At 48.1% G+C, this 24,921-nt stretch overlaps 1 protein-coding gene across 2 annotated transcripts; it reads right to left on the bottom strand.

Annotated features, from left to right (window-relative positions):
- Positions 1-482: 482 nt before the first annotated feature.
- Pdyn (prodynorphin) lies at positions 483-12,402 on the bottom strand. Of its 2 annotated transcripts, XM_026788519.1 has the most exons (5): positions 12,139-12,402; positions 11,140-11,247; positions 10,918-10,979; positions 3,499-3,650; positions 483-2,521 (listed from the first exon to the last, which is right to left on the bottom strand). In XM_026788519.1, exons 4-5 carry the CDS (start codon positions 3,631-3,633, stop codon positions 1,904-1,906), a joined length of 753 nt encoding a protein of 250 aa, XP_026644320.1. In that variant the 5' UTR covers positions 3,634-3,650; positions 10,918-10,979; positions 11,140-11,247; positions 12,139-12,402; the 3' UTR covers positions 483-1,903. The 2 variants fall into 2 exon arrangements, with proteins under 2 accessions (XP_026644320.1, XP_013208603.1); XM_013353149.2 differs by lacking the exon at positions 11,140-11,247.
- Positions 12,403-24,921: the final 12,519 nt, after the last annotated feature.

Genomic DNA, 24,921 nt, shown 5'->3' with positions numbered 1-24,921 from the left:
ACACACTCACTTCCTCGTTTGCTTTATTCCACACTTTGTTTTGTAATATGACTATAGAGGTTGGAGTTATAGTTTAGTGGAAGAGTGTTTGCCAATCATGCATGAAGCACCAGGTTCAATCCTCCAATACAGCTATACATGTGTGTGCTTATGTGGGTATGTACACATCATATATGCATATATAATGCAATAGACTTTCTCCGGAGACCACTGTTCAGGTATATACGCATCATATATGCATATATAATGCAATAGACTTTCTCCGGAGACTACTGTTCAGGTATATACGCATCATATATGTATATATAATGCAGTAGACTTTCTCTGGAGACCACTGTTCAGGTATATATGCATCATATATGCATATATAATGCAGTAAACTTTCTCCGGAGACCACTGTTCAGGTATATACGCATCATATATGCATATATAATGCAGTAGACTTTCTCCGGAGACCACTGTTCAGGCAAACACACCAAGTCATCAGCATAATCTTATTTATTATACCAGGGAAGTAGGGAATTACACAGGCCTATCAAGGACTCACGTATTCCAAGTAAGTTGGATAAATGTGATGTTTGAGCAGCACATAAAGTCATCCCAACACAATCTACGGATTTCAGAACACACAAAGAGCTCCTATGCGTGGAGAGGGACCACTCATGACAGCTAATGCAAAAATGCAAATCCAGTCTGTTTCCTCTCCCATCCAGCCCCATCTCCCTAACCTACCGATATCAACATTTGCCTGATGCTGGGAAGATTTGAAACCGAGGAGGACCCTGCGTCTGACTCTGGGTTATAGGAATCAAGGGGTTCCAGCTGATCTCGAACACTCAGTTGTTTACTTGGAGACATAGGGAGTACGGCTCACTGTAGTGTTGAGGTGGGACAGTCGCTCCTTCAGCTACAGCGTCTGGATCCCCTTTCCCAGCGCCAGTGCATATGCTGGGCCAAATGACTAGGCCAAATGGCACGGACTCTCGCAGCCAACTCAGCTCCCGAAGAACACAGCTGCGCTCAGCCTCCTCGGCTCCACTCGGCTTCTGTTCCTCATGGGGCAGAAGTGTGATACTGATCCTTTTTAATGAGGGCTGTGGGAACTGGCCCGAATTCTGAATTTGTTGCACAGAACAAATTGGTTTGCTTTGCTCCCCTCTTACCGTCTCAGCCTTTAGAAGCTCATGGCTTTTCGGCATGAGCAGCGGTGGCGGGGGGGGGCGGGGGGGGGCGCACTACCCTAATCCAGAGCCTAGGAGCGGGCATTTCCAAACACATTTGAAGCCACGAGAACTCTGGATGCTCAGACTGAGCATTTAGCCACTAGAGGCCTGGCCTCACTGGGGTCATAATCCCTGCCACGGAAAAGGTCTTTCATTTAACCGTGGCCTCCAGAGCAGGGTACCTTAAAAGAGCCCCTGATGCTGAAAATGTGGTTAGGATTTCTAGATATCTTGTTTTAAGTTTCTACTCTGTCTCATGCATGCACGCTGTCAGGGATGGCTCATTTTTCTTCTGAGAGGAGCTGGTGATCAGTGAAGTTTGGGGATCACAGATTGACAGGTATGAAGAACAAGTCTTCCCTGGATTCTAGGGTGGGGGATGTCATAGGGACAGCGTGGTTGGGTTGGTGTCAAAAACCACCACTGATGGGGGTAGAGGCCTACAGGTTTGAGCCAGACATGGGACCTATTGGCCAGGGACTGTTGCTCTTTGTCACTGACTGCAAATACTGCACTCACTCACAGGCAGAACAGGGGTGGGTTGGGCTTAGATGTTTCCATGTGAATGCTGAATGGAGCAAGGGGTGGGACAAGCACAAAGGGGTGAAGAGGTGGCCTCTAGTACAGGAAGGGGGGGGGGGGACTCTTGACCCAACTCCCTGGTGGGGAAGTGTTACGCATCAAACATCTAGATCTTCAGAATAGGTATCGGGGTTTTCCTGGGACCGAGTCACCACCTTGAACTGACGCCGAAGGAAGCCGCCATAGCGCTTCTGGTTGTCCCACTTCAGCTTGGGCCGAATGCGCCGCAGGAAGCCCCCGTAGCGTTTGTATAGGTCCTCATGCCCTACCGGCTCCCCATCCTGGCCCCCATCCTCGTCCCCGGCCATCTCTGAGCTCCTCTTAGGGTATTTGCGCAAAAAGCCGCCATAGCGTTTGTCCTGTTTCCTCAAGCCCTCCTCGTTGAAAAGCAGTGCGTCAGTCTGCGTGGCTCTGTCATTCATCTGCTCGGCACCCACCAGCAGCTCAGACTCCTTTCCATCCCCAAACCTGCCCGAGAGCGCCCTGAGGTTGTCCTCTGAGACGCTGGTGAGGAATTGCCTTTTCTCCAGCTCCTTCAGGAGGGGCTCCAAGAGCTTGGCCAGTGCACTGTACCCTTCTTCCAAAGCAACCTCGTTATCCACGTCATCCTTGCCTGGGAGCCCAAAGGCAGAAGCAGCGAAAAAAGACAAATAGCGCTGGCATCTCTCCCACTCCTCTGATGGTGGCACCAGGTCCTGGCATTCCAGGGAGCAAATCTGAAAGGATCCCAAAGACCACAGAAGTAATGACACCAAATGACTGTCATCATGCGAGAGGTGAGAAATCAGACTTATCGCAAAGGCACAGACGCAAGGGTGGAAATGCCGAAAGGAGAAGCAAGATCTTCCTATTGCCCTGCACATATGCAGTCCCTCTTCCAAAGGCTGTAGTTCCCTACCAGAAGTGGAGGGGACTGCTAACACTTTAGAGACAGAGGTTCAGAATAGCAGGAAGGATACGCATAGGGAATGGGAGGGGTCTATACACCTGCGGGTGTGTGCTGGGGGGACCATAGGACACACTGAGTGGCCCGATGGATATAGACTAGACTCAGAGAGTAAACACTTGCCATCACCGTGATCTCAGAGAATCACTCTCGGTTTGTAGATGAGGAGAGTGAGACTCGGAGAACAGTTTCAGAGTAAGGGGGCTAGAAAGGGCCAGAATTCAAGCTTGCGGTTGTCCACCACAGTACAGCCAACTCGGCTGCAGTCCACCTGCAGTGCAGGGTGAGGCATGTGGGGGAGGATGGCCCAGAGCAGCACCAACAGATGGGACGTAGAGAGCCTCAGGCCCAGGAGAGGGGCGGAAGCTCCAAGCCCACCAAGCGCATCCTGACAGGGATGACCGAATTTTGAGGTGACTATCAGTCAGAAACAGAAGCCTTGGAATGTGTACCCCGTGCTGCAGACAGCACACCGAGCACCCAAATGGTCTACACCCTGTTGCCAAGCACTTGGCTGCCTGGAAACATGGTCTGTGTGCAGACCTGGGGGAGCCATGGTGATGAAGTCTGGACTGCAATGGGAACTAGACAGCAGCAGACCCTGGTTCCCACCGGACTGGAGGGCAGGAGAGGCCATGAACGATGCGGTAGGTGCAGCAGACTCAGCAGCTGCCCAGATGTGCTACCTCCCGTCTCTGGGCTCCACCCACAAATAGAATGGTATGGAGAAGCCTTGCCGAGACCTACCAGGGGGTTGATGGGATGGGGCCCGTCCTGAGTCCTCACTGCACACAGGGAGCACAGGGACAGGCAGTCCGCTGCTTCGTCGGAGGGCACCACCGCGAGGAGGCAAGCCGCCAGCATCAGCGCAGACCACGCCATTCTGTCTCACTCTTTTGCTGGAGAGGGAGAAGGATAAGATGGTGAAGTTGTCCTGAGCTGACAAGGCCACATCTCTTACTCACGTCTCTGTGTAGGAGCAGCACAAGGCGGCAGGCATTCCCCTTCCTGTAGTCAAGGACACAGAAGCTGGGGAGGGAAAGTGGGAGTCAAGGCCACGGAGTAAGGGCTGACGGGAGGGCTGAGTAATCGCTGCCGTTAATCCACGCAGCAGCTCTGCAAGGCAGGCTGTGCTGTAGCTTTCACTGGACAGGTGGGGAAGCTGAGGCACAGGAAAATGGCTCCCCACAGCTAGGAAGCTGGGGAGTCAGGGCTCAATTGGGTCTGTCCAACTGCAAGACACACCTGGGCTACCACCAACCGGAAGGTATGCAGTATGACCTGAGTCCCCAAGCTGGAATGATCTCTGTCTCTGTCTGTCTGTCTGTCTCTCCCTCCCCTTCTTTCCTTTTCTCTGTCTCCTAGTCCCATTCTCTGTCTCTCTGTCTCTGTCTCTCTTTCCCTCCCTCTCTGGTGCTGGGGATAAAGACAAGGGCCTCACACATGGTAGACAAGCATCATAGGACTGACTTACACTCCCGTTCTTACTGGTTTTTACAAGTTCTCTGGAACTCGCCCTTTTCTCCTTAGCACTGCTCCTCACTCGGACTAGAGCTCCTCTTCACCCCCCCTTCACACTGGCCTCCCCCCTTAGCTTCTCGGATTGAAGCATGAAATAAATACCCTTCTCGGCATAGCAATTTGGAGAATGGCACCCACAAAGTGGAGTAAAGCCTCAGCCTCAGCCTCCACCTCACCGTCAGGCACTCTCTGTCTGACCCCACCCCTAGCCCCAACAGTGAGGTCTGGGATCTCCTCTCTCACCTCCTGGCCTTGCACATGCTGATTTTTCTTCCTGGAGAGCTTTCCCCTCCTTTTACCTCTTCCTTCCTTGAGTAGGTCTTGTACCCTCTCCATCACCATAGTGCACCCCCTAACTAGCCGTGCAAGCACTCTGCCCCTTCAGGCATGCATGTGCATGCGCGCGCGCACACACACACACACACACACACACACACACACACACACACACTGAACAGAGAGACTCTCTCTTACCCTCTCTGCAGTACTTGCTTGTGGGCCTCAGACAGGCTAAGTTTGTTCCTGTCTCAGTGCCCTTGTTGGTTTTCTTCCTCTGTCTGAAGTATTCTGACCTCAGGTTTTCACAAGACTGCCTTTCTGTGTTAAATAAACTAAATGTCCCAGGGCCGGACAGGCTCATACTGGCTGAGGTATCTGCCTTTACCATTTCCCCCAACTAGAACGTTAGCTCTCAGAGGCACTGACTTTAGCTGTCTTCGCTTCTTATCCCAGCATTTAAAACTCCAGCCAGTACATAGGCCCTTAGTAAGTGCTTGACCGGTGGACTGATGGATTATGAGAAAGCTTATTATAACTGTCCCTTTTGAGAGAGGAAGTGTGGGTGTATGAGGAAGGGGCATGAGAAAGACTGGAGGGGGGACAGGAAAGAGGACAATCATGTAATTATATTTCAATTGGGGTAAAAAATTAAAGTTGTCCCCCTCACAGCCAATTTTTAAAAGAGTTTTATTTTATTTTTAACTGTATGTCGATATCAGGTGGGGTATATATATTTCAGGTACCTATGGAGACCAGAAGAGGGTGCCCTGGATCCCCCAGAGCTGACGTGACAGGCAGCTGTGAGTTGCCTGGCGTGGGTGCTGAGAACCTAACTGGTGATGACGTAAGTCACAAAACAATCCCACACCAGTTTGGGGTCCTTTGCAAATTCAGTGTTCACCCCTAACCACTGACCCAGCACTCTGGCCTCGTCAGTCAACTTTTTATGGTCAAATCACCATGTAGTTCTTGCAAGCCATCTGTGAGGCCCCAGAGACCCCTAGCTGGCCAGCTGGGGGGTTTTACTCTCTTTCCCACATAGACATCCTGACCTATTGTCTCCAAAAAAGGAGACACTGTCTGCTCTCCTCCTGCAAACTGCTCTTTCTCTTCTGATGTCCAGGGGCTTCAAAGGTTCCACCCATGAGCCCAAACCCCGGAACATACTCCAGAACAGGTCTCCTCTCTCGAAGCACACAGTAGACTCCCCAACCAGAGCCTTCCTGACCATCATTGAGCTTCTCCTGCCCTAAGCCCCTATGGGGGCGCTTCTATTGCAGGGAGCTGGGGTGCAGAGCCCACCCTGTTGATTCTCTCCAGCTAATAATTGCAGTTTCTAGAACAGGTTTAGTCACCAACAGCTAAGTCTTCCACGAGTCCCAGCAACAATTTGCAGAGCCCTGACTCTAAGCCCAAGCCTAGTCTACCCACTCGCTGAGAGGTAGGCGTGATTGGCCCACTTTAGAGAAGCAAAAACTGGTGTCAGGAGCTTGATAGTTTGTCTGAAGTTCTATGCAACTGTAGGCCAAACTGCAGGTCCATGTGCTTCTGCTGAGACTGGGCTCAACTGCTGCTGGCACAGGGAAGCTCAGAGTAGAAAACGCAGAGAGCTATGCTCATGTACCCTCTGAGTCTCCACATCCCTCAGTTTTGTCCCCTGCTCTATCAGAGGAGAAAATCAGAGGTCTGGGCAAGCGAATGTTCCATTTACATGCAGGCAAAACAAAAGGTTCATGGTTTGGGGGGGGGGGGCTTGTTTTGTTTTTTGGTGTATGTGTGTGTGTGCGTGTGTGTGTGTGTGTGTGTTGTTTTTCTGATACTAATAATAGCTGACCTAACCCATTATAATATTTGAGCAAATGAAACCACTGGTGATCCAGTGTCAGTCTCTAACACCTGTTGGGAGACTTCCAAAAGCACCAAGCTCTAAAATAGACCCAATTTCGAACTCTCTATACAAAACTGGTATCCCCCTAGACACAATCTCCATGGTAGCCAGGGACTCTCTGGACACTCTCATCTGACCCAGTTCTGTTCCAGCCTCTCGGGCTCCATAATGCCTCCCAGAGGTCTGACTCTTTCTGCCTATACCCAGCAGCCTTCCCAACACAGAGAGCCTGTATTTGCAGAGTGCACACTGTATGTCTTTCTGTGCTCCATCCTGAACATAGCTTAACATGAGGAAATCCTCGAGACAACCCCATTAGGCTGAAGCAATATTTTCCCCAGTTCTATAACCAAGGGCCAATGCATGCTATCCCCAGCCCTTGCATTCAGAATTCCCTTTGTCCCAAACACCTGTCACCCATTCCTATTACCTTTGACCTAACTAACTCTCACTCTTTAGAACTCAGCCTTAGGAATTACCTCCAGGAAGTCTGTCTGGACATGATCCCTCCTTGGAGCTCCTGCAGCCACCCATGCTAGCCCCAGCACATAGTACATCTGACTATCTGAGTCTGACACAAGAGGGGATTTTGTCATTGCAAAGTTCCTGTAGTATGAGTGCATGTGGTATGCTTGACCATGACAGGGAGGCTACAGTTGAGAAAAATACATCAAAGAGAAACTGGAGAACTAAATGCCAAGAAGGGGCAGGGGCCAGTTTGTACCAGCCTCGTGGGCCTATCTGTAGTTTGCATTTGTTTGAAACATTATAAGAGGACCAGAGAAGTTTGTGTGATTGATGCATGCATGGATGGATGGATGGATGGATGGATGGATGGATGGATGGATGGACAGATGGGTGGACGGATGGATGGATGGATGGACAGATGGGTGGACGGATGGATGGATGGATGGATGGACAGATGGGTGGATGGATGGATGGATGGACAGATGAGTGGATGGATGGATGGATGGACGGATGGATGGATGGATGGACAGATGGATGGACAGATGGGTGGACGGACAGATGGATGGACGGATGGATGAATGGATGGACAGATGGGTGGATGGATGGATGGATGCATGGATGGATGGATGCATGGATGGATGCATGGATGGATGCATGGATGGATGGACAAATGGGTGGATGGATGGATGGATGGACAGATGGGTGGATGGATGGATGGATGGATGGATGGACAGATGGGTGGGTGGATGATAGATGAATGGTTCCCAGAGCCCCATCCAGGGCTCAGGTGAAACCAGAAGTTCCATACAAGTTTGTTGATTGAATAAACAGACATTTTAAAGCTGGGAGTTTTCCAAGGGGGGAGGGAACCTTTATTTCCAACTTGTTTGGAAAAAAGTCAAAAGCCTTTGAGGCATTAGACTTGCATCTCACTTTGGTCCTAGTCATAGGGGGACATACACACAGACCAGTCCCCACTGTCCCTGCAGAGCACCGAATACACACTTGTCTCTGCCACACTTGGAAGGCTGACTCAAACAACTTGGGAAAGCAACTTGAGATGAGAGGGGTTCGATGAAGGCGGCCCCTCCAATCCCGCTGCAGGCCACTAAGTCTGCTCAGTCAGAGAGCAGAGCGCAGACTCCAGCTAGCCACTTACCACCACTTGGAGAAAAGTTTCCTTCACTAGACAGTGGGGCTAATAACAAAGGGTTTGGGGGTTGTTTAGCCATCAGGTGAGAGACCGTGTAGGCACACTAAACCTATGCCTGGCACACTTTAAATAAAGTATAAAGGGATGGTCTGGTCTTATTATCCAGAGTTCCTTGAAAGAGTGGGTTTTGTTTTGATTTAATTTTTTGTCCTCTGCCTAGCTCTGAGATATTTCTACTGTAGTCAGCTGGGGCTCCAGAGGCAACAAGCATTTTATTTGAAAAGCCAGGGAGGAATAATAATAGCATGATTTAACATCACAATTATCTCTGGGAGCAATGTATGCATATGATTATGTCTATTTGGAGGAAGAGGAAATGGGAAGAGGGAAGGATGAAGTCACTTGCTTAAGGTCACACAATGAGTCAGGAGAACCTCCAGCTCTCACACCCACCTTGACACACGTCAATGTTTCTGTGACCCTCCAGTGACAGCCACGCTGGAATCTATCAGACTGAGCCACTGCTCTGGGCCAGACGCCTCCAAATGGCCCCTCAAGGCAGGCTATCAGTATAGGCTCAAGCTTCAGAGAACTGTCCTGGTGGCAGGACTGGAATCTGTAGCATCCTCCACCTGGAGGCCAAATACTTTATATCTTTGATATGAATCACCTGCATTTGTGATCTGGGCACTATCAGTCCCACTTTCTAGGTGGGAATGCAGTGATTCAGAGACATGGGAACTAGGCATGACATTAATCCACCGATTGCACCTCTTGTCCAGAGGTGTAGGGACACATGGCATGTCCTGTGGGCTAACCCCCAGACTGTCACACTCCTGAAGATGAAACCACTTTAGGACTTTTCACCTTTAGTAGAAAGTAACAAGTTCATTTTTGTGAGTTCCCAAGGGGCTGCCAACAGAAAGAAGGCTCTGAAACTGGAGGATGCCCCTTATTGAGAAATGCTCACTCATAGAGGAGAGGCAACCAGTTTGCAGAATGGCTTTAGTTCTGAGCAGAAAATGAGCCAACCTTTTTTTTTCAGCAAGTATCAAAGCACGGACATAGGACCAGGCCTTACCCAAAGGTCACCACATTTACTGAGCAGAGACAGATAGAAATATGGGTCCTGCAGCCCAGGCCCCAATGGTCACGGTCTCGGTGACATCATTAGCTGCAGTTCTAAAGGAATGTGTCTCCGCTGTCAGATTTGTACTGGAGTCTCCTCCCCCCCTCCCTTATTGTCGTTTGGTGCATTTGTAGGATAAGGAGAAAGAAAAATGGAGAACGAGAGGTCAATGAAGAGTCAGAGTAAAGGGACACGAGTGGGAGGGGGGCAGTGCAGATGCTGGGGAAAGAGAGGGCGGGGCTGGGAGGAAGCAAGGAAAAGGAGGTAAATGCCAGTGTCCTCTTCTGCCTCTCCCCAACTCTGCTACATAGTAACAGCTCAGGAAACGCTTATCAAGTTAAATTGAATCTTACAGGAATAAAAGTTACATTGAATCTTACAGGAATAAAGACTGGGGACGCAGGCAGGTGAAGCCACACATCACCTCCGGTGAGTCCGTCTGCAACTCATAGCCAAGCATTCTGGCAAGTGGGGTAACTGGGGTGGGGTGAGGAGAAAACTCCTGAGCACGTCACCTGCCTCAGATATGAGAGCTCTGGTGGGTGCCTGGAGTAGGATCCAGGCTGGGCTGCAAAGGACCTGGAGACATAGCTCGGCCTGACGTCCCTATCTCTTCCCACTGCGGTCAGCTCTGTCTCGGTGAAGTTGTTTTAGCACCGTGTCAGACCCCTGAGATCTGCATGAGAGCTCTGGTGGGGGCCTGGAGTAGGATCCAGGCTGGGCTGCAAAGGACCTGGAGACATAGCTCAGCCTGACGTCCCTATCTCTTCCCACTGCGGTCAGCTCTGTCTCGGTGAAGTTGTTTTAGCACCGTGTCAGACCCCTGAGATCTGCCAGTCACTTAGGAGCTGAGATGAGCAAGTGGGTGAGAGAAATCACCTGCTGACTGCCCTTCCTCAGATATGCATTGAAACCAAAGCAGCGACGACTGACCCCTCAAAGAATAAAAGTGAGATATGAAATATAGAGAAGTTGGGCCAGGATATCGGGAGCGGCGATGAGATGTCAGGGAGGGATTTCATTGTCAGGGGAGGGCAGATAAAGAAATAAAGTCATCTGTAGGGGTGCAGAGAGGAACACTGGGCCCAGAAAGATCTGAGTTTTAGTCATATTTCCCTGGAAGAGCACACGGCAGCATGGAATGGGGTGACCGAAGATGTCATATAAGAAAAGGAAGGGAGGGGCTCATTCTGAAGCCCGCCATTTTGAATCAGCAGAGAGTTGGCCATGGTAGCACTTACTGAGTGCCCACCAAATACCAGGTGCATACAGCCTCCCTTCGGAGCCTCACGGAGATATGAGGGAAAGGACATTATTATTATCTGCATTATATCAGTGAGGAAATTAAGACCCAGAAAAGGAAAAGAATTGTTGCAAAATTACCCAGCAAAGGAAGACTGGCTATGGGGTTTAAACTCAGTCTAGGCTCAGGTGTGGCCACGCACTCTCAGGTGATACCTGGGAAATTCTTGAAGTAGTGCTCAGGGAATTCTGTGAGTTTTCACAGTCTTCCATGTGCTTTCTCAAACACCCCAGAGCGAAGCACTTGAGCAGCCTACTGCAGCAGAACTGGGGAGCCTACCACACAGATGCTGTGGGAGCTCTGGGACACCCCAAACACACACACACACACACACACACACACACACACACACACACACACCAGCACCATAACTCACCCCAAACACACACACACACACACACACACACACCAGCACCATAACTCACCCGTTGTTGCTGCTTCAAGGACTTCCTCCCCGCACAGATCTCAAAGCCTGGGGAAGAATGACCTGCAAAAACAGAACAAAAGGCAGAGTGGGGTGGGATGAGACAGTGGTGAGGGGCGCCAGGAAGGAAGGTGAGCAGTGAGCAGGAGGAAAGCCCCCACGAGAAGGAACGGAAAGGGATTGACGTTTGGAAAGGTTTCGCAACAGATCTTGACAGCCATACCTGTCAGATTAGAAGGATGAACAGTGTCTATTTCACCAACCCTTGGCGGAAGGGCGATAATGAGAGTTCGCTGTCCGTGGGAGGGTGCTTGAAACCAGAGCCAATAACCTAAAGAGCTTGGAGGCTTTATTAAGGGATACTTGTAAACCTTGAGAGGTTCTCAGAAAAAAAAAATAATAATAATACCCAGGGAGAGTAACAAGCCACAGAATTTACTGTAGTTCAACCATGGAGTGGTCTCCAGGCACCTTCTCTGAAGCTCGTCAGCTTTATTACTAATGTCAAACTTTGGGGTTCCATAATACTTTCTTTGGATGTGGGCATTGCTATAAGAGAACCCATGGCTTTCCCCAAGCGAGCTTCCTGCAGCCTAACTTAGCCGCCTCCGGCGTAATTTACATGAAAGCAACAAGTCTTTTCAAAGTAAAATTGGCGAGCCGGCAGGGCTCGGGTGTCTAGCCACGTTTCCACAGCCTCCATTCGGATTAAAATCATAGCAAATTAGCACCTCATCAGCGATTAAACATGAATTAGAAAGAATAAAAAAGACGGACTGCGCTTGTTTACGCGTTGACGGTGCTCCACACTTGGCAAATGCCGAGTCCCGGACCTCATTAACGTTCCCAGTTCTCTAAGTCCGGTGAGGCTGTTAACCTTTAAAATCCGGCTAATTAGTGAAACCTCTTGGTCTTCCGCCCAGGTTGCCCCCTTCCCCTCAGACCCTGGAAACTAGCATGGGGACCGCTGTGTGGCAGAGCCGAGGCGCAGCTAGCACCTGTGTAAGTCAGGACTGTAACAGGGCTTGGGTTCTAGGGGGCAGGCAGCTCTTAGGACTCCCTGACCTGGCTTTTGTAAACTAGCCTTGAGAGGACGACTTCCTGCACTGAGTAGTCAGAACCACACCTGACTTCTCCCAGCCCAAGCTCCCACGGGTCCCTCTGCCTGGCGTCAGGGGCAGATGCGTCAAGCCAGCATGCCTGAGCTGCCTGCAGATCTTACCTGTACACTGCTTTGTCCCTGGTATTCTGGCTGGTCGGGTGGTCGGGTGGCCGATCCAAGAGTCAGGAGGCAGCCTGACTCTAGCTCAGAGAAGTGCCACAGAGGAAGCTGTGAGGGCTACCAAGTCCCCTTAGAATGGCAGTTCTGGAGCCTTTCCCCCCTTTTATGGATGAGAGTCTCCCCCTGTCGCTCAGCCCTCTTGCGCTCGCTAGCACAGCACACGCTGCCAGGAGCCAATGGGGAAATGGCAAAGCAGTCAGAGCTCAGACCCCCCAGGCCTTTCCACTCAACTCCCTGGGCCTGGATGAGACACAATAGCTGGTGATGGGATGTGGGGGAGGACGCAAGTGCGCAGTCTGGGGGTGGATTCGCAGTGTAGTGCTGTTTGTCACTTCCAATCCGGCCACTTTCAGCATTTCCAGGAGAGTGTCACAGGAAAGCAGAGACAAAGGTGGTGAAAGGCAGAGACAGAAAAATGGAGAGACTGAGTGAAATAGAAAGGCAGAGAGAAAGTCAGCAGACAGAGAAACAGGCGAGGCTGAGACACAGGAAAAGTGCAGACAAAGCAAGAGGAAAAGAGAAAAAGACGCACAGCCACAGAGGCTCTCGGAGACTAGGAGGTAAAGAAGGACAGAGTGTCAGAGAAACAGAAATACTGGGACAAGGAAGGCTGTCTCAAAATATAGGGACCAAGGGATGTCCCTAAACAGTTCTTGGCTATGGAAAAGGAACATTCAGCTCCATGTTGGCTGGGTCACACGCACACACTGAGATGAGTGCACATTTGTGTTAGGGTGCCAGTTGACTTGGGCACCTGCCCGAGTTGATGCCAGGCGCTGCCTTTCCCTTACAACCAGGGGCTGCTGTTCGATTTTCAGTTTCCTCTGGCAGTAACAGGGGGAGTCCTCAGAGTCCCAGCTGTGATGTATCTGGGAGGGATCACATCCGCCCCATGGGAACCCTCCACCGTGCCATGAGCAGTCTGCAGGGTCTGCACAACTGGAAACAGCTCCCAAAACACGGGCATCTCTGAGTGTGGAAGAAAACATGCTTGTCTCTTTAGCCAGCAGCACAACTGTTTGCCTCGGTGGGGAGACTGCCAGCGGCTGGCCAGGGAGTGTGTGTCATGAACACTTGGGTTGCACCAGGCAGTGAACAAAGATGTCAGGTTTAATTCTCATGTCCTTGCCAGGTTCAGCAGCATAGGCTAGAGATTTGACTGGCCCCTGAACATAGCATATCTGTCTCCAAGACCTGTCATCCAGACCCACATGGATCTGGCCCTAACTCTCCACCTACTGGACAATGGCCCACCCCGAGGACTTGGCTCTAGAATGTCCACCTCCAAGACTCAGTCAGTTTGCCAGAACAAGGTAGACAAGAGCAGCTAGTAACACTGGCAGTCTGGCTTTAACTTCTGCCTCTGCCGCTCACCAGTGCAGAGTACTGAGACAAGTTAATAGATTCAGCCTCAGTTTGCTCATCCGTAGAATGGGGGAAAGAGCCCCCATTGGGAGCTTGCCATAGAGAAAGGAGGAAATGCCAAGAACGTCTGCCGTGGCTGGCACATGGCCAGCACTTCCTCACAGCTGCCCTCGTGGTTGCAGTGATTAGCTCAGTCGTGCCTGGTCTGATGCACCAGCCACGCTTCACGCTTCTCTGGGGCATCAGCCTCTTCCTGCCGCTGGGTCATCTCATGCTCTCATACACCCAGGATGACAGAAGGGGCCATTTGGTGTGTACCTAGCACATCCCAGACATCGTCACTTGTTTCACCAGAGCCTCAGCAAAGCCACCCAGTGATGTGGTTGTCACAATGACAATGTAGCCTTGCGTGACTAAGCAGCTGCAGTGTGGTGTAGTGACAGTCATGCAGGGAGAGTGGGGAGGTCCCAGATGCCCTGTCCCTGGGCCGTGACTCCAGGCCCCCGGTTCCTTCTCATCTCCACATTAAGCTTTCCTTCTGCAGGACTCCTCGCCCACAATGAACCAAGGGCTGGCTCTGACAGGCAGGAACATATACTTCCAGGCACTTGCCCGGCATCTGGTAACCATGTCTCGGCCTGTCTTCCTGCTTGCCAAGCTGGAGCTCCTACTGTCTCTAGTCACTGCTACCCGAGGATCTCACAACCTGAAAATGAGCTGTTTCTTCATCCTCAAGGTGTAACTCTCATGCCCTCTGCTCCTATTCTCTTTAATTCCCCCTCCCTTCTCCTAATCTCTTGGCAATAACCTTGGAATAGACCAAGAATCCTAGAAGAGATGGGGTGACGTCATTCCCTTAGCTGGAAGTCAGAAGACGCTAGAGAGAGAAGTGGGAGATGCTACATCATAAAGAGATGCGCAGGCAGGCAGAGATGTTCAGTGTTGAGTAGCCTTCGCCGGAGGCCATCATAGCCTCAAAGTGAATATTTCCAGCATTTATTTTTATCTACAATGTTCTCTAAATACACACACACACACACACACACATGCGCACACACACATGCACACACACATGCACGCACGCAGGCATACACATGCCTAGGCACACACACACAATTATTGCGCACATGTTACAGAAGGCTAATAACAGACTCTCCTTATCCCTGGAGAACCCTAACACAAAGTTTGTCTCCCTTAGGCCTGGGACACACACCCCTCCCACTTGAGGTCCTAACGCAGGCCTCTGAGCACCATTGAAGGGGAAGAGCAAACTGGGCTCCCTGGACTCTCCTGTGGGCTGACTCTATCCATCACAACCGACAGACACCTCATTTAGATGCACAAATGCCCGAGTCATCCTCCGAAGGCAGGGAGATAGTGGCAGCTTTATCTAGCTGTCAGGACTAATCCCTGTGTTCTCTCCTGCGCCTTGCTGCCTGTACTCGTTAAATGATGATCGCCAGTTCTGATCATGAAATGGACAAGAAACGAAGAACAAAGCGAAGGAAATACTTGAAACAATCAACCCTCAAGTTTGCTGTTAGAAAGGTTTCAGGGAGATCACGTTAGAAGACAGAAAAGTAAAGGAAATGAAGGGCAGCTCTTATTGCTGCAAACCTCTCTCATCCATCAGCTGTCCTGTGATCAGCTGTGGCCCTCACCTTCCGCTTACAGACTAAGAAACAGGCTGGGAGAAGGAAAACAAACAAATCACCTTGGAGTAAACCTATCCCAGTGTGAAAAATAATGAAGACTTTAAAACACCAAAGGGGAAAATAGGAGAAGACACTCGAAGATGAAAGGACTTTCCAGGATCACTGATTGGACAAATCAATACTGAGAAAATAGCTATCTTATCAAAAGCAATATCAGAATCCCGAGGTAGTTCTTCACAGAAACATAAAACACACTAAAATCCCTGTGTAAGTACAAAAGATTAAAAGAGTATTTCTTGGTGTATCACCATAGCTGGCTTCCGTTATATGCATGGCACTGGCGCAAACACCAACACGTAAATCTGAGAAACAAGGTGCAGGACCAGTTACAAATCCTCGTAGCTACAGGCACCTGGTCCTTGACAAAGATGTAAAAAAAAACACAGATCAGAGAAAAAGTAACACTTTCAACAAATGGTGATGGGAAAACCGGACAGTCTTCTTTCTTACCCTGCACAAAAATCTCCTTCGAATGCATCAAAGACCTAAGTATAAGACCTGCAACTCTGAAACTTCTAGAAGAAAATGTAAGGAAATGTCTTAGTTCCGTTTCTGTGGCTGTGGTTAAACACCATGACCAAGGCAACTTAAAGAAGAAAGAGTTATTTGGGCTTATGGTTTCAGAGGGACGAGTCCATCACAACAGGGAGGCTTGGGAGTAAACCATCAGGAATGAAGCAGGAGCCAGAAGCTGAGAGACCACACCTGTGAATATAGACACAAAGCAAGTCGGTGGGGAGCAAATAGGAAATGGGGTGAGACTACATAATCTCAAGGCCCACACCCAATGATTTACTTCCTCCAGTAAGACCACACCCCCTCAACCTCCCAAGTAACACCACCAACAGAGGATCAAGTTTGTAAATACCCAAGCCTATGACGGACATTTCTCATTCAAACCGTCATGTTGTTTATGGCCAATAAGATGCATTTAGTCTAACTTCAAAAGTCCCCATACTCTTTGGCAGTCTCAACACTGTTTACAAATAACAAAGTTCAGAGTCTTTTCTGAGACACAAAACAATCTCTTCAAACTGTAACCCCCAGTAAGGTAAAAACATACAATGGCATGGAATATACCTTACCAGTCCAGAACAGAGGAATGGGAGCATAGTGAGGAAATGCTGGACCAAAGAAAGACCTAAACCCAGCAGGACAAACAACACATTCTGTAGCTGCACATCTGATGTGCAGGACATTAGTTTTAAAGAGCTTCGATGGCTCTGGCCCTCCAGGTTCACTGCCTGCAACATGCATCTTTCTCTTGGGGTGATTTCTCTCCCTCTATGGAGCGCTCCTTGGCAGATATCTATGGTTCTGACATCCCCAATATCTTGGGGTCTCCACTGAAACCAGGCTTTACTTTCCCAGCTTTGCACAATGGCTTCTCACAGCCTTTCCCCCTCTCTGGGGGCCTTCAGGCAAGGACTCCCCTGCCCCTGCTTGGCCTCAACAGCTCCCCCAAGTAACAGAGGAAGAACTCAAGAACCCCTTCACTCTTACATTCTTTATGCCTTTAAAGCCAGCACCACGTGGCTGATGCTATCAAGTTGAGCTACCAACTTGGGATGGGCCACTTTGAACAGTTTTTGTTTGGTGTTGCCAAGTTTGTGTCTTCAAAGACCTGAAGGGTGCAAGGGGGGGGGCGTGGATTTTTCCCTCACAGCTGTGGTATCTCCAACATCATGGAGTCCCCACCACAACTCTGGCTTCACGTTCACAGTTTCACACAAAGGCCGTCCACATTCGCTCTCCCTGGCAGGGTCGTCAGGCAGGGAATCCCCTCCCTCAGGCTGCCCAGCCTCAGCAGCTCTCCTTCCCAAGTAGGAAGTTTAACTGGGTCTGGTGTTTCCCTGAGGGCACCTTTCCCTTACTCCAGTGCAGAGCAGACTTCTTTTTTGTTTTTTTTTTTGTTTGTTTGTTTTTTTCTAGACAGGGTTTCTCTTTGTATCCCTGGCTGTCCAGGAACTAGCTCTGTAGACGAGACTAGCCTTGTACTCAGAGATCCACCTACTTAATGTTGCTAATCTTCTTAACAATTACAGGTCTCTTGAGCACAAGCCTCAGCTGTGACAGTAAGCTTCTTATTACCTTTTGTGTCTCCAAACTGTGAATTTTGCATTCCTTTGTGACCCACTTCTTTTCACTATAGGCTTGTATAAGGGTTATCAGTAATTACCGTGCCACAGATTTAATATCATATAGTCTTAAAATTTCCTCTACCAACAGAGAGATTTAATCTCAGCACTCAGGAGGCAGAAGCTGGCAAATCTCTGAGTTTTAGGTCAGCCTATAGAACAGTGTCTATAGAACAGAGTTCCAGGATAGCCATGGATACACAGAGAAACCCTGTTTTGAAAATGTAAAAAGAAAGAAAGAAAGAAAGAAAGAAAGAAAGAAAGAAAGAAAGAAAGAAATTTCCTCTACCAAAGAAATTAGTTTGTTGCTTTTCCATTTAGCCTTAGGCAAGTTCTTAGGACAGGGGCAAAAGGCAGCTAACTTTTTTTCTTGTCAAAGTAGCATATGAGTAGCCACTGGCCCAGCTGCTGTTAAAATCATTGCTTCCTTATGAAACGTCTTGAGCTTGGCCTCTACAATCTAGATTATTCTCAGAACTACAGTCTTCCAGCCTCCTACTCTGCTTACAGTGTTCAGCCAGTTTTCTAGACCAAAGCCTAAAGTCTTCCACATTCCTCCAGAAAACAATATAATCAGGTTCTTTAGAGCATACCATCCTCTGGTACCAATTTAAAATAGCTTAGCTTGTTTTCTATTCTTGTGATAAAACACTGGCCAAAACCAACTTGGGAAGGAAAGGGTTTATTACACATTACAAGTTAGAGTTCATCAAGGAAGGAAGCCAAGGCAGAGACTCGAGCAGGAACTGAGGCCCAAACTGAAACAGAACCATGAAGGAATACTGCTTACTGGCTTGCTCTTCCGGCTCACTTTTAGCTTCCTTCCTTCCTTCCTTCTGTCCTTCCTTCCTTCCTGACTCCCTCCCTTCCTCTATCCTTCCCCCTCTCTGTCCCTCCCTCCCTTTCTCTTTAAATAGTATAACCTTCTAAAAACAGATCTGTTCACTTTTATTTTAAATGTGTGATTGTTTCGCCTGCATGGATGTGTGTGCAGTGCATTCATACCTGGTGCCTGTGGGTAGCAGAAGGAGTTGGTTCCCTTGCAACTAAGTTAAAGATGGTTGTAGCCACTTTGTGGGTTCTATGAGCCAAACTCAGGTTCTCTGCAAGAACAGTAATTGCCTTTAACTACTGGGCTATCCCTCTGCCTCTCCAGCACCTCCACCCCAACCCCAGGCACTCTATTTCTTTCTTTCTTTCTTTCTTTCTTTCTTTCTTTCTTTCTTTCTTTCTTTCTTTTTCTATGTGTTTGTTTGTTTTTCAAGACAGGGTTTCTCTGTATACCTTTGGTGCCTGTCCTAGAACTAACTCTTGTATACAAGGCTGGCCTTGATCTTGCAGAGATTCACCTGTCTCTGCCTCCCAAGTATTGGGATTAAAGGTATGCACCACCACCTGGCAAATTTTTCTTATATCTTCCCAGGACCACTTGCCTAGAGATGGCACCAGCCACGGTGTGCTGGGCCCTTCTACATCAATCATTAATCAAGAAAATTTCTTACAGACTTGACTACAGGCCAATCTGATGGGGACATTTTCTCAATAGAGATTCCGTCTTCCTAGATCAAAATATGTGTGTCAAGTTAACAAAAGATAACCAGAACAAAAAAAAATACTTCATAATATAAACATAGGCAGGGAGCCCTGAATAGACTCCAGTTGATCGATCAGAAAATAATGCTGGTAATTGAAAATGAGACCTCATGAATTAAAAAGATTTTATACAGCGAAGGAAGAGCCAGCTTGCAGAATGGAAAACATCTGCCATCTATATAGTTGACAGAGGACTAATATGTAGGCTATACAAGGAACTGATAAAACTAAACAAGAAAACAACTTAATTTACTAGGCTAATGAAATTAGCAGACTCTGCAAACATGGAAATTTCAGTTTAGCCTACAACCCCATGAGCCACTAGAGAAAGGCAAATCAAGGTTATAGTGAGATTCTATCACAACCTAGACATAAGAGAGCAAGTTGCTGGAGAGATGACTCAGTGGTTAAGAAAAGCCCTGACTGATCTTCCAGAGGACCCGGGTTCAATTCCCAGCACCCACATGGCAGCTCACAACTGTCTGAAGATCCAGTTTCAGGGGATCTGACACCTTCACACCAATGCACATAGAATAAAAAAGAGAGAGAGAGATAGTTGCAAGAGGTGCTGGTGAGGAGGTAAAGAGAGATAAAGGGACCCGAAACACTGTTCACCAGCTTGTGAACTAGCCCAGCCACTAGGGAAGTCTGTATGGAGCTTCCTCAAAAAGCTGAACAGTTTTCCATTTGATCCAGCTGTGCCGCTCCTGTTTACCCAAAGGCTTCCCTAGCTGACACCACAGAGACACTTGCTCATCAATGTTTACCACAACACCGTTCACACAGGCTCAATTGTGGGATCAACCTAAGTGTCCAACAGCAAAGGATAAAGATAATGATATATATGCACAAGGCAATTTTTCAGTCATGAAGAATAACAAAATTACGTTTTCATGAAAGGGAGGCAACTAGGAGTAATTATATTGTGTACATTAATCCAGTCTCAGAAAGAGAAATATCCTGGGTTTTCTCTCACTTGTGGTTCCTGGATTTTTATACATATGCATCAATTCAGATATGACATGGAAATAAAAGCTAAATTGTCTAGAGCAACAAAGCAGGCTAATGCAAGGTGAGGGAGTGAAAAGGGAGGGTAAGGGATGTGGAGGAGTGTCCTCAATGCATAGCACAAACTTATATGAAAATAGCATTGTGCAACACAGTATCATGTATGATGAATATATATAATGAAAATAAGAAATAAAGTAGAGTTCATGGCGTGTCCATACCCACCAGCCACAGAAAGGTGTTTTGATGGGAGGCTGAGAGATCACTTAGGACTTGGGTAGAATGACCTGTCCATCCCTAGACGGCTTCAAGTCTCTGGGTTGTAACAGGGACACTTTCCCTTCAGTCCTTCCATTACTTATGAAGAGTGTCGCCCTCTAGCAGAGCAACCCTGCTACTGCGTGCTGATCACTGCCCCTCATCCCGTTAGGTCCATCTTCAAGTGTATGATGACTGCTAGCTTCTGTGACAGTTGCCAGCTTCCCCTCATCTAATATAAACCCTGTGAAGGCAAATGTATTGTCTTGCCAAACACCTAGTAGGTGCTTAACAAACATTTGCTGAGTTAGTGACCACAGGAATTCCAAGCGAGGTAAGTGAGCTGAGCAGCAGAAGACAAAGCATGGGGAGAGGCCATGCAGGACCCTGAGCTCTGGGTAAAAACAGACAGTTCTCAGAACAGACTTGGGAAGCTGCCAAGGATTGAAAATGGTTCTTCCTGTCGACAAAGAACCCAGAGATCCAGAAACAACTTACTCAGCCCTTGAACAAGAAGCATGTCACAGTGTTTTTGATACCAGTTATTCAAATTCAAATTCAACATGATTCCCATCCTTATCAAGCTCATAATCCCGTGAAGGAAACGTGCAGGCATAAGAATATGAAAGAAAGACCTGCAAAAGAGAAGCAGCGGAAGGGGCGGGAAACAGCAGCGATATCTCTCTCCTGGCATGCTCAGGAAGGATCCTCTACCCAGGTAACACCTGGGTTGAAAAAATAGGAGCTCACCAAAGACACAAAAATGGGTTTCCTAGAATGCCTCAAAGAACCAAGATTAAGGAAGCAGAGAAATGAAAAACTCACTTAAGACAACATAATTATTATGGTAAAAAAGGTTGCCTCAAAATATAAACATGAAATTATCATATGACCCAGCAATTCTACTTCTAGGAATAACCCCTGAAAGATTGGCACTAGGAATTTAAAAGGATAAACACACACTGGCTTTAAAAAGCAATCCCACTGGTGAAAGAGTAAGACCCGACAGTCTACGCAGAAACTGCAGTACCATTTGGCTCTGAGAAGGGATGGGATTCTGCTATTTGCTGTGGAAGATGAGTCTTAGCATCCCAATGAGGCAAACCCAGAAGGCAATGCCACACAGCAGCAGCCCTGCGAGTCCAGACAGACACATTTGTAAGACAGCAGTAGGGTGGAACTAACTTACTCCTATGCAGAAGGGAGACATACGGAGTCACTGCTCAAGTCTCTGGAATGAAGAAACAGTTACTAAAATGTACAATGGTTGTAGAACATCATGATGAACTAAACACACAACTTAACACTGATGAAGTAAATGTGTAACTCATTACAATGGTAAACCTTGTATGTGTACACACACACACACACACACACACACAATCTCTCCACACCAGGATGGCCATATTATCACACAGTTGGGATAAAGAAACAAATCCTGACCTGATAATGGGTTATTTAAAGGATCCAGGGGCTCCTTATACTTTGCTAAGACTCCTGCCTCAGCCCCAGGTCTTCCCATCCACTGTGCTTCCAGGCTCACATCCGTTCATGTAGAGACTTGGGATCTGAAACAAGGGAACTTGAAAAAAATCATGAGATATATCTTTCCTGCAGGGAGCTTTCCTCAAGCAAGCCCTGAAGATTTCTGGAAGCTGTTGGTCTCTAGTCTATAATGAAAGTCAAGAAACACTGATTCTGATATCTGCAAAAAAGTAATCATTATCAACCACAGGGCAAATCAGCTCAGTGGGAAGAGAGAAGGTCAAGTGTGCAAATGACAACATGGCCTCCCTTCTGCTATGCTATTTTTATGTGGGTTGCTACCAGAAGGTGCTTCCCACAATCTAGGTGGGTCTTCCCACATGAACTAATCACTTCTTCGGTGAGGTTCTCTACTCAGGTGATTCTAATTTGTGGCAAGTTGACATTAAAACCAAACATAACAGGTATCTTGACTACGAAATAAGGTTGGAATGGCCAGGGCAGAGCCAAAAGTATCTACACCAAGGCTTAGCTCCCTCTACAGAACTTCAGGATGGCCACAAAGAACCTGGCTGTAAATAACCAGATGGTAAGGCATGTTCTCTATCTTTTAAAGCTCACTATAGCCACAGGATGCTCAAGGCTATCACTGAGGAAGCAGGAAAAGCTGGCAGACATTCTCAGAGAGAAACATCCTCTCACCAGGCCAAGAACTGGCAGGAAGCTCCCAATCCTGGCAGCGACTCTAAGCTTTGAGAACCTAATCACCCAGACACCAAGCTAGACATGGCACACATGTGCTCTTGGCCTGAATTTATAAACATGTCATTTCCTAGAAGACAGGGGCTCTTGGGTAGCAACAAAAACACAGAGCTGTGTGCATCTTCTGCCCAAAAATTCACCAGGTGCCAGGAGCAGAGAGGTAGAACAGGAACAAGGAAGAGCTCCATTTCTCATGGACAAAACTTCACTCAGATTGTGTCTCAGCAACGGCATTCTGGCCCCTACTTTATAACTATTTTTCTCCTACTCGGAGCCTATCACTCTGCTAAGTAATCTCTATGTACTGCATCATTTAACCCTCACAACAAAGTGGATGCTAGTTTTACCTCCATCTGTCAGAGCAAGAAATTGAACTTGGAGGCTGGGAGGTGGTGGCATATGCCATTAATCTCAGCACTAGGAAGGCAGAGGCTGACAGATCTCTGTGAGTTCAAGACCAGCCTGTCTACAGAATGAGTTCCAGGACAGTCAAGGTTACACAAAGAAACTCTGTCTCAAAACAAAAAAAGAAAGAAAGAAAGAAAGAAAGAAAGAAAAGAAAGAAAGGAAGAAAGAAAGACAGAAGGAGGGAGGGAGGGAGGGAGGGAGGAAGGAACTGAACGTGGAAAGCAGTGATTTGCTTGAGGTCACACCCCTGTGCCTGAGGTCACACAGCTCAGAAACTCAAGATCCATCAGCATCTAAGTGCCTTACAGAGGCAACCAGCACCCAAATAGCCATGCATCGCTTCTGTGACTCACAGAGAGGAGTCATGGTGCACCAGGAATAGTGATAAACAGGGACAAATTTCTGTATGTTTATTTTTCAAGTGAAGACAATGAAACTCTGGGTTGGGGGCAGGAAGCTTCTTTTTTTTTTTTTTTTTTTTTTTTTTTTTTTTTTTTTTTTGTTTTTCGAGACAGGGTTTCTCTGTGGCTTTGGAGCCTGTCCTGGCACTAGCTCTGTAGACCAGGCTGGTCTTGAACTCACAGAGATCCGCCTGCCTCTGCCTCCCGAGTGCTGGGATTAAAGGCGTGTGCCACCATCGCCCGGCGGCAGGAAGCTTCTTAAATGATGTATCGGGCTTGTGCGAAACCACAATTGTGGCCAAGTCTGCTTGGTCTGTACTCCAAATGCCTTTGTATCATCTACCCACAATGCCCTCCTTCCTTCCTAGCTACTGGGGAGCAACCCCTGAACAAGACTGTGATCAGCAGATGGCCAGAAGAAGGGATACCCTGCTAACTGAGCACTTATCTGGGCTCTGGACATAGCAACATCATTCATATTTATGACCACACATCTTAGAGCATGTTCTTGACTTCTGGTCAATCAACAGGCAAAAGGTAGTGATGGCGTCAGGTCTAGACTTCACTGAATAGTGCTGTGGAATACTTTGACCAGATCTAAAAAGGGCAAATCTCAAATATCTGAAATGTAATCACAGCATGTGTCCATTACAGGTGGATGAGTCTTGAATTTACCCTTCTGTACCCATTGTAGATATTTTTTCCCAATTCAACACTGCCTGGGTTGTAGGAAGGCCACCCACAAGGACCTCCTTCCTATACAGTCTGCACAGTCAGATCAGGGGAGCCCTATTGGGTTAAAATCCAGAGTCTCATTCGGTCACAGCAATACAGAAGCCCCTCTAATGTCTTAAGGCCACAGAACTGATGGCAAGCTGAGTCCCGAACCTAGTTTTTTCCTTTCTTCCCATCATCTCCTGTGTCTGCTGCAGGCCACCGTAAGACCACTTCTCCAGATGGAGGCTGGTGCAGCTGAAGGGATGCAGCTTGGAGGGATGGAGAAGCCCAGGCTCTGGATGTTCTTCTGGGTACCACTCTTCCTGCCTGTGTGGCATGGGCAGGTTATCCTTTCCTGAGCTCCCGCTGCCTCCTCTATAAAATGAACATCATGTAATGCTGAGAGTGGTAGCACATCTTTCTTCTCCTATGCCATTAGCAGCAGGATTGGTCCTGAAACTGCTCCATCATCCCAGACATTTCGCATTTGTCGATTTCTCACGAAACATCAAGGATATGTCTCCTAATTGATGTTCTAAAATAGACCTCAGGTGCCCAAAATCTATACATAAGACTTGAGACAAATAAGTTCTCATACAAATATACAGCAATAAGAGCAGACACACGCAAACAGGATCAATGTAGAGACCCTTGGCAACACCCTGTCGCTGCAAACTCGTAAACATGATTGCATGAGTGTACATATGCACACATGTTCACAGAGCAACCACAAAGTACCATGCAAACGCATCCTGCAGGGGACCCACCTCCCACCCTCAGTCTGTGACAAACTCAGGAATCTTATCGCAGGGAATGGGAGCTTCTGGATCCCTGTTCTTGACTGACCTTGAACAGCTGCTCGGTTTCAACTCA

The sequence above is a fragment of the Microtus ochrogaster genome, unplaced genomic scaffold, assembly GCF_000317375.1.
Source record: "Microtus ochrogaster isolate Prairie Vole_2 unplaced genomic scaffold, MicOch1.0 UNK3, whole genome shotgun sequence".
Taxonomy (NCBI): domain Eukaryota; kingdom Metazoa; phylum Chordata; class Mammalia; order Rodentia; family Cricetidae; genus Microtus; species Microtus ochrogaster.
The sequence above is the reverse complement of the archived record's forward strand: the minus strand, read 5'-3'. Positions and strand labels throughout refer to the sequence as shown.

Coding starts and splice junctions, on each gene's coding strand:
- Pdyn (XM_026788519.1), bottom strand. CDS start 3,633: ATGGCGTGGTCTGCGCTGATGCTGGCGGCTTGCCTCCTCGCGGTGGTG. Junction 2,522..3,498: donor CCCATCCCATCAACCCCCTG/GTAGGTCTCGGC, acceptor GGATCCTTTCAG/ATTTGCTCCCTGGAATGCCA.